Source organism: Crocodylus siamensis, chromosome 1 (genome assembly GCF_052110815.1).
Source record: "Crocodylus siamensis isolate JL-2025a chromosome 1, ASM5211081v1, whole genome shotgun sequence".
In the NCBI taxonomy this organism is placed as follows: Eukaryota; Metazoa; Chordata; order Crocodylia; family Crocodylidae; genus Crocodylus; species Crocodylus siamensis.
Window position 1 is genome coordinate 427091158 of NC_143395.1, and position 11746 is coordinate 427102903.

Here is an 11746-nt window from a genome sequence, read left to right on the forward strand (position 1 = left end):
GTCAGTGACTCCGGTGACCCCCATCCCACGCCACCCCCCTTCCTCCCACCCCCCAGATCACAGAGGGGCAGGGTAGGCACGGGGCCGGCAGCCGCAACAACTGTGTATTGTCTGGTCCAAGCGCGGGGTACATGGGCGATTGCATGTGGCCCGGTGCCCCTACCTGGGGGCAGCTCCTACACCCCCTCCGGTGGGGGGGCGCCTGCACCTGGGCTGCCCTCGGTCTCCAGCAGGGTGGGGCAGGGCAGGGCAGGGGCTGCTCCAGGCCACAGGGATGCTCCTGGGCCCAGACCACCCGCCCTGGCCGAGTCCAGAGCGGGGCCTAGATCTCATCATTGTCCTCTTGCCCGTGGGGCGGTCCAGCCTCGTCCTCGGGTGCCCCCGGAGCCTCCTGCGTGCCGTCCTCCGCCTGCTGGAAGGGGGCTGCAGCCCCTGCCTGCTCCTGCCAGGCCCCCGCAGCCTCGGGGGCCTCCGTGCCCCTCTCGGGGGCCGTGCCAGCAGTCTCAGGAGGCTCCTCCGGGGCCTGTGGCCCCACATCCTGCCCGCCCTCGGGGGCAGCGGGCTGGGCAGGGGTGGGGGCGAGGCCCTGGCCCTCACCAGGCAGCCGGAGCAGCTCCGAGGGGTCCAGCAGCCCGTCCCCATCCAGGTCCTGCGTCTCCAGGATCGTGTCCACCACCACGATCACCTGCTGGGAGCAAGAGGGTCGGGCGGGAGCGGGGCAGGGCCTCGGGCCCCAGCGCCGCTGCTCTGCCCCGGCACCTACCGCGTCGGGGGCCGGGCGCCCCTGGGGCCGCCAGGCCAGCGCCTCGCTCAGCAGCCGCAGGAACTCCAGCCCGTCCAGCCGCCCGCTCTTGTCGTCGTCGTGCAGCGCGAAGAGGTACAGCAGCGCTGCGGGGCGAGGGGCGAGGGGCCGTGGGGCTCCGCCAGGCGCCGGCGCCCCCAGCCCGGTCCCGGCGCGCGGGCCCTACCTTGCTCCCGGGTCATGCTGCCGGCGTCGCGGCCCGCGGGCCGGAGGCTCCTCACGTAGCTCTGCAGCAGCCTGCAACGCGCCCCGCGTGAGGCCGCGCCGAGGCGAGCGGGCCCAGCGCCAGACCCCGCGCGCCCGCACTCACCGCAGCTCCGCCTGCCCCGGGCGCAGCGGGTTGGGCGCCGGCTCCGGCTCCTCCGCGGCACCAGGCTCGGGCCTGCAGCGGGGGGCGGCGTCACCGGGAGCTGCCCCGGGCGCCGCGGCCCCGCCGCCCCCGCCCCGTACCTGCGGGCCCCGTCCTTGGGCGCGGCGCGGGCGGGCCCCGCCGCCAGCAGCAGCAGCGACGCCAGCAGCAGGCTCCTCATCCCGCCGGGGCCGCGGCGGGGGTGGCCCTGGCCCGGGTCCCGGCAGCGCCCGCGACCTCCCGGCGCCGCGTCCGCAGCGGCTGCCGCAGCCTCCGGCCCCGCCCGCCACCGGCTCCACGTGGCTGCGACGCGGCCCCGCCCGGCGCGGGGGGAGGCGGTGCTCGGGCCGCGGGGCTCCTCCGCCGGGGGCTGCAGGGCCGGGGGCGGCGCGCGGACACCCGGGCTCTTCCGTCCAGCCGGGGGGGCGGGGGGGCACGCCTGGGTTCCCTCCGGCCTCGGCCCCGCCGCTCGCCAGCGTGAGCCCGGGGCACCCGGGAGCCGCCTCATCCGTGAGCAGCCCTGGGGGGCTCGAGGGCCCCGACACCCGCACCCACGGCCCCCCCGGCCACCACACGCTGGCGCCCGGCCCGGGTCACCCCTCAGGCCACGCAGCTCCGCACCCGGCTCCAGCACCGCCGCGGCAGACTGGGTGCACAGGCGGACCAGGAAGTTGTGTCGGCATGGCAACGGCCCTCCTGGAAGCCTACGTGCCCCCCGCACGGCCTCATCAGTAGGTCCACGTGGGGCACCTGCCGCAGCATCTCCATGGGCATGGCTGGAAGACAGCCCTCACCTCACAGCTCTGCCTCCCCCTGGTCTAGTCCCCCTGTCCCATCCCACCCTGCCCCAAACCCCAGCAGAGCAGGGCCCAGTGCAATGCCCCAGGCACCCCAACCCCCTTCCCCGGCTGACATGGGGTCCACCACACCCAAGACCCAGTGTCTCACAGAGCTCTTCCCAAGTCCTCCAGTCCTGGCTTCATGGGGGTCCACCAGGGTCGCTAAATGTTGGTACGTTTCTTGGTTGACCATGAAGAAATAAAGAGGCTAAATATGGCCAGCAGTGAAGTTCTTCAACACAAAATTTGAGCCCTCAGTAAAAATACTAAGCAGCCTCTGCTGGGCTGAAGCTCTGATGGATAGAGCACAGCAGAGCCCCCATGAGCGCAACATCCAGCAGCCACGTGCTGCTGCTGCGCCAGGCTGCCTGCAGTGCCGCCAGGTCGCAGGTAGGCTCCTCTGGTGGTCTGTGCCAGGACTGGGGAGGAGCAGAGATGGGATAAGACTGAGGGGCAGTCATGGGCACCGAGACATGAGGGTGAGTAGGAGGCCCTAGGTTATGGGGGGAGGGAGGTGAACCCATCGCTGCATTCAAGCAGGGTTCCCAACACAAGAATTGTTTTGGTCAGTAAAAAGTTTATGGTGAAATCAAACTTTACTTTGTTACTATGGTGGAGACTGGACCCCTAAATCTGAACCCAGTCCTTTGTACCACAGCAGGGCAGGGCCAGGCAGCAGTTATGCTGACATTATGGGAAATGTACAGCAGTAAAGCTGTGTGTCAGTAAACAAGTCTGGTTGTCAGTAAAAAAAACCTTGCAATATTAGTCAAAAAAACAATTTTCTGGTTTGGTAACACTGGAGTCCACACATGCTCAATCCCCTACGGCCAGCCCAGCACCCTGTGATTTCAGGGCTTCCCATACCTCAGCGCCTCCATGCCATCCTGCCCAGAGCCCAGTGCTCCCAGTCAGAGCCCCACCCCAGCAGCTCACAGACATTTCCCTGGCCCCTCAGCAACCCACAGGCCACCTGTTGCCCCGCCCCGCTGGGTGCCTCTGCCCCCAACCCACCTCTTGACCAGCCTGCGCATGTAGTGCATGAGTGGCAGGTGGAAGATCACCATGGTGAGGGACTGCTTGAGCAAGTTCAGGAACTCCCCATAGTCCCAGAGTGGAGACATGGCCACGGCAGCCTGCAGCCCTGTGGCGTGGCCCGTCCGTGCCAGGTGGTGCAGAAGCAGTGTCCTGGGGGCACCCGTGTGCGTCACATGGCCCGTCTGTCCTTCCCTGGGCCCAGGGCCAGCAAGGGCTCATCCTGCCTGCAGGGAGCAGGGCCCCACTGCCCGCTCCACCTAGGCCACAGCCGTCCTGTGCACCCCTGCCTGGGCCTGCAACGGCCCCACCCCGGCAGCTCTCCCTGCGGCCCCGCCTGCTCCTCACCTGCTCATGGAGAAGCCCATGGCCAGGAGTGGGGCCCGGAGGTGGGCGATGGCAGTCTCCAGGTCCTCGGTGTTGGCAACGGAGAAGGCTCTGGGAGTCTGGAGGCAGAGGGGGGCACAGGGCAGAAGTTGCAGCAAAGTTGGTTTGAATTGGAGATCTGGAAACACTCACAGAATCACAGACCAGGAGGGTGGAAGGGACCTCGGGGGGGGAGGGGGTCGCATCTAGCCCGACCCCTGCTTCAAGCAGGACCAGCCCCAACTACATCATCCCAGCCAAGGCTTTGTCTATGTGGGTCTTCAACACCTCCAAGGATGGGGACTCCGCATCTCCAGGGAGCCTGTTCTAGTGTTTTACTACGCTGCGGGGTTCATGCAGGGAGGCGCACGAGGCCGCAGGCAGCGGAAGAGCCAATGGCGGGGGCGGCGGCAGCAGTCGTCTCCAGGTAGGTGCGTGGGCGGACAGCATGGGAGCCGTCACGTGGAGTGCAGCCAGGGCTCCTGCCCCACGGCTGCCTCCTGGCCCCAGGACCGGTGAGGCTTCCACGCAGGTGGGGCCACCTGCCTGTGGGGGCTGCCTGGCTTGGTCCCTGGGGCTGGGGGGGACGCGGAGGCGGGAGCTTCTCTCACCTGTCCCACCTGTGCCAGGATTGCGGCGCTGGAGGGGCAGGGGAGAGAGCTCCAGGTGGAGGTGAGCAGGCTGCGGGGGATCAGGGCCGTGGAGGACGAGATTGACGGGTACTTGCTCTCTCTGCGGGTCGGGCTGTCACCCCCCGGGATCTGCAGGAGGCGAATGGAGGACGGTCACCTCCAGGGCCAGGCGGTGTCGCGGGCGGCGCACAGCTGCATCAGCTGTTACCCAGTACAACTGGGGAACAGGTAAGCGGCCCTGGCAGCGCTGGAGGAGACTGGGCGTGAGGAAGGAGGAAGGGAGGAAGCCACGCTCTCATCCAGCAAGCCGGCATCTGTACCTCCTGAGCATCATCCAGTGACCCAGAGGAAGAGACGGCAGGTCATCGTCATAGGGGACTCCCTCCTCAGAGGAACAGAGGGACCCATCCGCCGCACGGACCCCGATGTGAGAGAAGTGCACCGTCTCCCAGGAGCCAAGATTGGGGACGTCACAGGGAAGATCACTGACCCCATCTGGCCTTCTGACTACTATCCTATGGTCCTCCTCCACGTGGGAACCAGTGATGCGGCCCGGACTACAGGGCTCTGGGGGCCAAGATTAGAGAGTCGGGGGCCCGGGTGGTCTTTTCATCCCTCCTCCCAGTCAGTGGAGGCCATCAGTGGCAGAGCGCCTGCATCTGTGAGGTGAACCGGCGCCTCCGGAGTTGGTATCGTCACATCGGATTTGGCTTCCTGGACCAGGACCCGCACTTCAGAGCAGAGAGTGTCCTGGGGCGTGACGGTCTCCATCTCTCCCCCAAATGTAAGTCTGTTTTCTTACAGGCTAGTTGACCTTCTCCGGCGGGCTTTAAACTAAGCTCGTCAGGGGTTGGGGATCCACAGGAGCAAGAGACAACGCAACGGGGTGTAGGACCTGCCCAGGTAAGAGCTCACGTATATACCAAGGGACCAGTTGTCTCTCAGGTGGGGGGGGGGTGCCCAGGGCTCCCTCGCAGGGATGAAGGTGTCTCTTCACTAATGCAAGAAGCATGGGGAACAAGCAGGAGGAGCTTGCTGTCCTGCTTGCAGGTAGTAAAATCGACCTGGTTGGCCTGGTGGAGACATGGTGGGATGAAACTTGACTGGGCAGTCGACATCGAGGGCTATACGATGTTTAGAAGAGATAGGAAGGGGAAAGAAGGTGGGGGGTTGCGCTCTAAGTTAGGGAGCAGTATACCAGTTCTACCTGCCAAATGGGACCAGAGGGAGGCTTAACTGAGACCCTGTGGGTCAAGCTCCAAGGAGGGCGGGGGGAGAGGGATCTGGTGGTAGGGGTTTACTACAGGCCACCACGTCAGGAGGAAGAGCTGGATCTGGATTTCTCCAGGCAGCTGGGGGAGGCCACGCGTGCAAGGGATGTTGTGCTCATGGGGGATATGAATTACCCTGACATCAACGGGGAGGAGCAGTCGGGCAGGTTGGGCCACTCACGAAGGCTCCTGACGTGCATCCAGGACCTGCACCTCGTGCAGGAGGTGCTCGTCCCCACGAGGGAAACGCCGTGCTGGATCTGGTGTCAGCCTCTGGGGACGACCTGTGGGGGAGGTGCTAGTACAAGGGAGGCTGGGGACAGTGATCATGAAATGATCCAGTTTGCTCTTCAGAGGAAGGTGGGGAGGGGAACTAGCACAGCGCAAACGCCTGACTTCAGGAAAGCCAACTTCCATGTGCTCAGGGCAGTAGTCAGGGAGGCACTCGGAGCCCAGGGGGTAGCTAGTACGGGTGATAAAAAGTTTGTGATCCGGCCCCACAGTCAGAAAGGTTGGACACCCCAGTATTACACCCACTCAAGGAGTGGGAAAGATGCTTTTCAGTATAAACACGGCTCCCTACCCTAGACTCCAGAGCCAGAAGCAGGATGCGCTGTTTTCACCCCCCAAGGACCCAGGCATCTGGGCCCCGAGCCCCCTGGTGTCACCCCCAGCCCCTCCCTCAGAGGTCCCAGGCATCCAGGCCCTCAGCACCCTCCAAGAATGGGTCTCAGGTCTGCCCCCCTCTGCTTTTGGCCCCCCACGGACCCCAGTGCACCCAGTCTGGGGGGAGATGTGAGCCCCCATGGGCCCTGCCTCTCCTGAACTTGCTCTCAGTGCAGCTCTGGGCGGGCGGCAGGACCCGACGTGGGTGGGGGGGGCAGGCCCAGCCGCTGCTACGTGGGGCTGGCTGGGAGCTCCCTATGGGGCTGGGGGGGAGGGACGGGGGCGAGGAGACTGGCTGGTGGGCAGACATCCGTCCCTTGCTGCCCAGCCCCTACAGAGCCGGGGGGCAAGGTCTGGACACAGCGTGTGTGTGTGTGTGTGTGTACGTGTCCCCCGACACCAGGGTGTTGGGGGCGGGGGGGGCAGTATGTGATTGCACCGCCGCTCCGGGGAGCCTGGTCCAGCGCTTCCACCCCCGCGTGAGAAAGTTCTTCCTCATGTCCACCCTCAGGCCCCCGCGCTGCAGCGTGGCGGGGTCTGGGATTGGGGTGCTTGGGGGCCCGGGCCCGTTTCTTCCCTGCCCCCCCAGGACACGCTGTGCCCGGGTGCGGCTGGCCGCGGGCGCTGGCGCGGGGCCGGGCCTGGCACTCTTGCCTCCCCCGGCGTCCCGAGCCGCTCGTTGCTCCTTGTCCCGCCGCCTGCCCCCGCGGAGACCAGCCCGGCCCCGGCCCCGGCCCCGGCCCCGGCCGCTCCGCAACCCCCGCAGGGAGGTGACGGCTGCTATCCAACCCCCCCGGTCGTCTCTTCTCCAGACCCAGTCAGCCCGGTTCCCTCCGCCTCTCCTCGCCAGTCCTGTCCCCAGCTCCCCGCTATTTGCATTACTCTCCGCTAGACGCTCCCATGTGTCGCGTCCTGTCGGTAATGCGGGGGGGGGGCACAGCTGGACACAGGCCTCCAGATGCGGCCTCCCCAGTACTGAACAGGGGGGAGGAATCACTGCCCTCCGTCTCGTGGCAGCGCCCCTGCCACGCAGCAGCCCGGGACGCCGGTCGCCTTCTTGGCAGCTCTTGTCCCCCGGCCCCCCCGGCTCGTCACCCCCGGCCTGTCCCGCTGCGCGGGATTGCTCTGCGTTAAGCGCAGGACTTTGCACTTCTCCTTGCTGAACCTCGTGGGATTTCTTCCGGCCCAGCCCTGCCTCCAGCACCCCCACGGCCCCCCGCTCGGTGTCACCCGGAAGCGTGCTGAGGGTGCAGCACCCCATCTTCCCGGGCACCGGGGAAGACGTGGCACAAAGCCAGCTCCAGGAGCGGCCCCCTCGGCACCGGCGGCGGCTGGACTGCCGCTCTCTGCGCCCCACGCGCCAGCCGGTCTCGCCTCCGAGCGCCCTGGCTGCCCGCAAGACCCGCCGCCCGCAGGCGGCCCCGCACCGCAGCGGCTGCGGAGGCGCGTCCGTGCCGCGCCGGGCCCGCCGGTCTCCGCCGGGGGTTCGCACTGCCGATCCGCCGGCCGCACGGGGGCGCTGCGCAGCGGGGCAGCCAAACCGTGCGAGAGCGGAGCTCTGCCGGCGCGGCGCGGTGCGCGCACCCGGGCGGGACCACGCCCACCCAGCGGGGGGCCCCGGGGGGCGGGGCGACAACCGCCTCCCGCCTGCGCGGCCGGGGTCTGGGCGGCTCAGCCCGCCGCGGGACTACCGGTGCTTTGATCCCGGGAGAGGGGCTGTCCCTGCCGCGGGCTGGGTGCTCAGACTGCCGCCCCGCCCCGCCCCCCGCCACCCCGGTGTCGCGTCAGAGCAGCGGGGCGGGGGGGCCGCCCGGGACGACTCGGGTCTCTGCGGGGCGCAGCGCGGCTCCCCGCTGTCGGGGGCCGGCCGGGGCGCGGTTCCCACGGGACACCCGTGTCCCCGGACGGAGCTGGGCCGCGGGCGCGGCTGGCTGTGGGTCTCCCGAGACCCGCCCCCGCCCCAGGGGGGGCCGCCTGGGGCGGGAGACCAGCTCAGCTCGTGCCGGGGAAATGCGGGGAAGGCGGCGGTGGCGGCTCGGGGCCCGCGCCAGCTCCACGCGGGTGTCGGACGCCACTTCACTTCGCAGCCGCCCCCCCCCCCCGCCGGGGGCGCGTGCGGGGCCGCCCCGGGGGCAACGGCCCCCGCCCCGGGGCCTCCCAGCGCACCCCAGCACCCGCCCAGGGTCTCCCATTACCCCCAGTGCTGCCTACAGAGCCTCCCACTACCCTCCCAGGAGTCCCCCAAACCCTCAGCACTTCCCCGCATCCCCCAGTGTCTCCCAGGACACGTCTAGGACTTCCCATTACCCCCGCGCCTCCCACTCACGCCCCAGGACCCCCTGTTACCCCCACTATGCCCCCAGCGTCCCCCAATATCCCTCGCTGCCTTCCAGGATGCTCCCAGGATTCCCCATTGCCGCACTGCGCCTCCCAGGATCCTCCAGTAACTCCCGGTATTCCCCAGTGTCTGCCAGTAGCCGCCCAGGATCCCCTATTACCCCCAATGTCATCCTCCCCACCCGAGTGCCTCCCAGTATCCCCCCAGGATACTCCTTTACCCCCAGTGTCCCACCTCCCAGTATGTCCAAGTATCCCCCAGTACCTCCCAGTATTCCCCCAAATCTCCCAATACCTTCCCAGGATCTCCCATTACCCACAGTGCTGCCCCTCCAGTGCCTCCTACTGTCCCTCAGCACATCCCAGTACTCTTCTGGGATCCTCTACTACTGCCAGGACCCCCCTGAGCACCACCCAGTGCCCCCAGTGCCATGCTACACCCGCCGTGCTCAAGGTCCGGGGGGAGAAGGGCCACCCGGGCGGGTTTGGGCCCACCCCGCGCATGGCGCTGCCTGCTCCCGCGGGGCCGGATGCCGGGCTTCCCCAACACCTGCGGGCAGGGGGTGGGGGGCTGGACGCCGCGGGTTTTGGGGGTTGAAGAGGCTGGGGGGGAGCAGGGGACAGGGGCCGCCCCTGGGTTTTGCTGAGAGAATGGGGGGGGGCAGAGGCCCAGCGCGACGTGCCCAACGCGGGGTTTGTACCGCGGAGACACGCTGCGGACACCACTCATCCCACCACGGACGCTGGTGCGGGAGCTGCCGGCCCCCGCTGCCCTGTGAGGGGGGGTCATGAGCACGTGATCGTGGGTGACTGGTGCCTCCAGTCAGGGGCACGTGTTCGTGGGATGCTCCATACGGGGGGCAGTGCACACACATGACGCTGGATGTGGGCAGGGTGTGCACACGATGTGGGGCAGCACAGGGCATGTGCACGTGTGGGCCCGTGACGGAGCTGCCGCTCGTGCCTGCGCTGCATCACCCACCACATGGAACTGGCTGGATTTGGCCCTTGTGGGCTCTGCCCGGCCGTGTGCTGACCCCCGCCCGGGACCACCCACTAATGGACCAGGCCGTCCGCCCACACCGCGCCCACTGCCCCACGGGCACACGGGTTGTGACACGAATGTGCCACGAGTCACGTCCCGGAGCTGCCCCATGCTCCCCACCCCCACTGCAGCCTGCCCCTCTGGCCCTGCGTGTCCCGTGCAGTGTCTCGGGTGGGTGGCAGCACTGGTTCGTATTATTCAGAGCTGCTGCACACGGAGCAGAGTCTCTCTGGCCGTGGTGGGGTCAGGGCTGTCCCCGTGGGGTGCACGTGCCGTTCGCTCCATCCCAGCTCCACGCCAGGCCCACCAGGCTCATGACATGGGGCCACGTTGCGGTGGCTGAGTCCAGCCCATGCAACGGCATCATCTGGTGCCTGCACAAGCCCCGGCGAGGGCAGATCCGGTGGAGACCCCCTGGGGCCGGACTGGGCGACAGAGGGTCCGCCTGCCCCGAGGGCCCTCAACTGCCTCCTGCCCGAGTCTGCTGGAGGGCCCGGCCCAGAGACCTCCACACAGGGCTGGGGGAGGAAACAACATTGCACACACGTGTGAGAGCAACCCGCGTGCATGCTTGTGCTACAACTCGCTGAAGTGCCTGCTTCCCTCAGCCCGGAGATTGGCAGCAGGGGAGCAGCGTCTGAGCCCCGGGGCAGGGGGCAGGATGGGTGCACGGCCCCAGGACACACCCCCGCATGTGGGGGGCAGGCAGGGCTGGGGCCAGGCCCCAGAGCCCAGGACGGCCGCAGACGGCCCCAGCCGCTCAGCTGGCCAAAAGGTCGAGCACCGCGGCCCTCGGGCCTGGCCCAGGCACGGCCTCGTTCGGCGCGTGCCCTGCCCGTCTGCCTGGGGAGAGCCATCGCGAGGGCATCTCGCCTCTCCCTTCTCTAATAAATAGGAAACTGTGGTCCGAACCTACAACAGACAGCACCCAAATCCCACCCCTTCCCCCTGGCCGGCTGCAGCCAAGGCTTTTCTCATTTCACCCCCCGCTATTTGCCGTCCCACAGCAAGGGGCTCTGCCCTGGGAAAATCAAGGCATCTGGAAGGTGCAATAAGAGCAGCGCTCAGACTAAATCAGGCAGGGGACCGGATCTGATGACCTTCCAGGTGCCTTCTGGTCCTTCTTCTATGATTTCTTTGAAGAGGGTGCAGACAGTGTGATGCATCATGACACATAATACAACACACATTTTTCTTCAGGGAAAAGGCAGCTAGAAGTATTACTAATATGCTAGAGGACTAAGGCGAATATTCATGTTGAGACTGAAGCAAAAACAAATATAACTTTATTGGAATTTGAATTAATTTGCTAGATTTCCTATTGCTTATACAAACACAAGGAACTCTGCAAAAATAATCCAAAGTTGTTGTTTCGTTTGTCCTGTTGTCAGTAGAATTAACTGTACATCTCTCAGTGTCAGAAACCAAAATCTAGCTTTCTTCAGGATCGTGACAGTGTTACGTCCACACCTGAGTTCACAGTCACCTCAGTCACTGTTTCCACGCCTGAGTAGATACATTTAGCTCAAGTTAAAAACAGTCTGCACGGCTATAGACTAGGACGTGTGGGAAGAGCTAGTAGAAAGCAAAGTTGCAGAGGAAAGGTGCACTGCAATGGTGCAACATAAGGACCATTTAAAAGGAGAGGGGGCTGTTCACACACCTGTGGAGTGAAGAGTTTAGAAGGAATTGGGTTGATGGCAAGGAGCTGTTATGTTAATTGACACCCTCCCTGCTGCCAAATAGAAATGCTGTTGCCACGGCCTGGCAGGTGGTTTTTAAAATGTGAATGGAGCTGAAATCAAAGGGGGATGAGTACAACTGCACCCCCCCACCCCTTTCCATCCCTGGAGTTTCTCCACTGCCCCCAAGGAATGGGGCTGGGGGTGGGGAGAGGCCAGCCGCACTGCCCCCCCCCCCCCCGCCCTGGCTCTGTCCACTCCATCCCGGCCATCGCAGGGCGCTCAGCGCCTCCGGGGAGCAGGTCTGGGGGGTGGGGCTGCCCCCTGCCCCCCCCCCGCTGTTATTGTGGGGCCACCACCACCTCCGGCTGCAGCGCTCTTGGAGCCCTCTGATTGGGTGTTTAAGTGGCCAAACAGAGTGCTCCCCGAGCGTGACAGACAGACGAAGCCCTTCATTGCATAATAATTGCAGGTGTCCGAGTGACTGTCCTCGCTGCGCCCCGAGACCAGCGCTACGGTGTCTGCTGTCGTCCCACGGCTGCTCCGCTGAGACTCCCTGCTCCATCCGCGCTGCATCGGTAGCATGGTGGTAGTATCACTGCTGGCGCTCATAATTGTGTTGTGTACAACGGTTGAAACCTCCGTGTTATAGACTTCATAGACTTAGATTTCATAGACATCAGGGCTGGAAGGGACCTCGGGAGATCATCGAGTCCAGCCCC

General features: G+C 66.0%; 1 protein-coding gene across 5 annotated transcripts; it reads right to left on the reverse strand.

Annotated features, from left to right (window-relative positions):
- Positions 1-83: 83 nt before the first annotated feature.
- On the reverse strand, positions 84-5923 carry CGREF1 (cell growth regulator with EF-hand domain 1). Of its 5 annotated transcripts, none has more exons than XM_090031237.1 (11): positions 5430-5923; positions 4344-5147; positions 4003-4152; positions 3374-3471; positions 3005-3178; positions 2100-2170; positions 1253-1927; positions 1113-1184; positions 969-1039; positions 764-888; positions 84-685 (listed from the first exon to the last, which is right to left on the reverse strand). In XM_090031237.1, exons 6-11 carry the CDS (start codon positions 2132-2134, stop codon positions 323-325), a joined length of 1341 nt encoding a protein of 446 aa, XP_089887363.1. In that variant the 5' UTR covers positions 2135-2170; positions 3005-3178; positions 3374-3471; positions 4003-4152; positions 4344-5147; positions 5430-5923; the 3' UTR covers positions 84-322. The 5 variants fall into 5 exon arrangements, with proteins under 5 accessions (XP_089887363.1, XP_089887362.1, XP_089887361.1 ...); XM_090031236.1 differs by having other exon boundaries at positions 84-688; positions 5430-5906; XM_090031235.1 differs by having other exon boundaries at positions 84-888; positions 4344-5096.
- Between the last annotated feature and the right edge of the window lie 5823 nt (positions 5924-11746).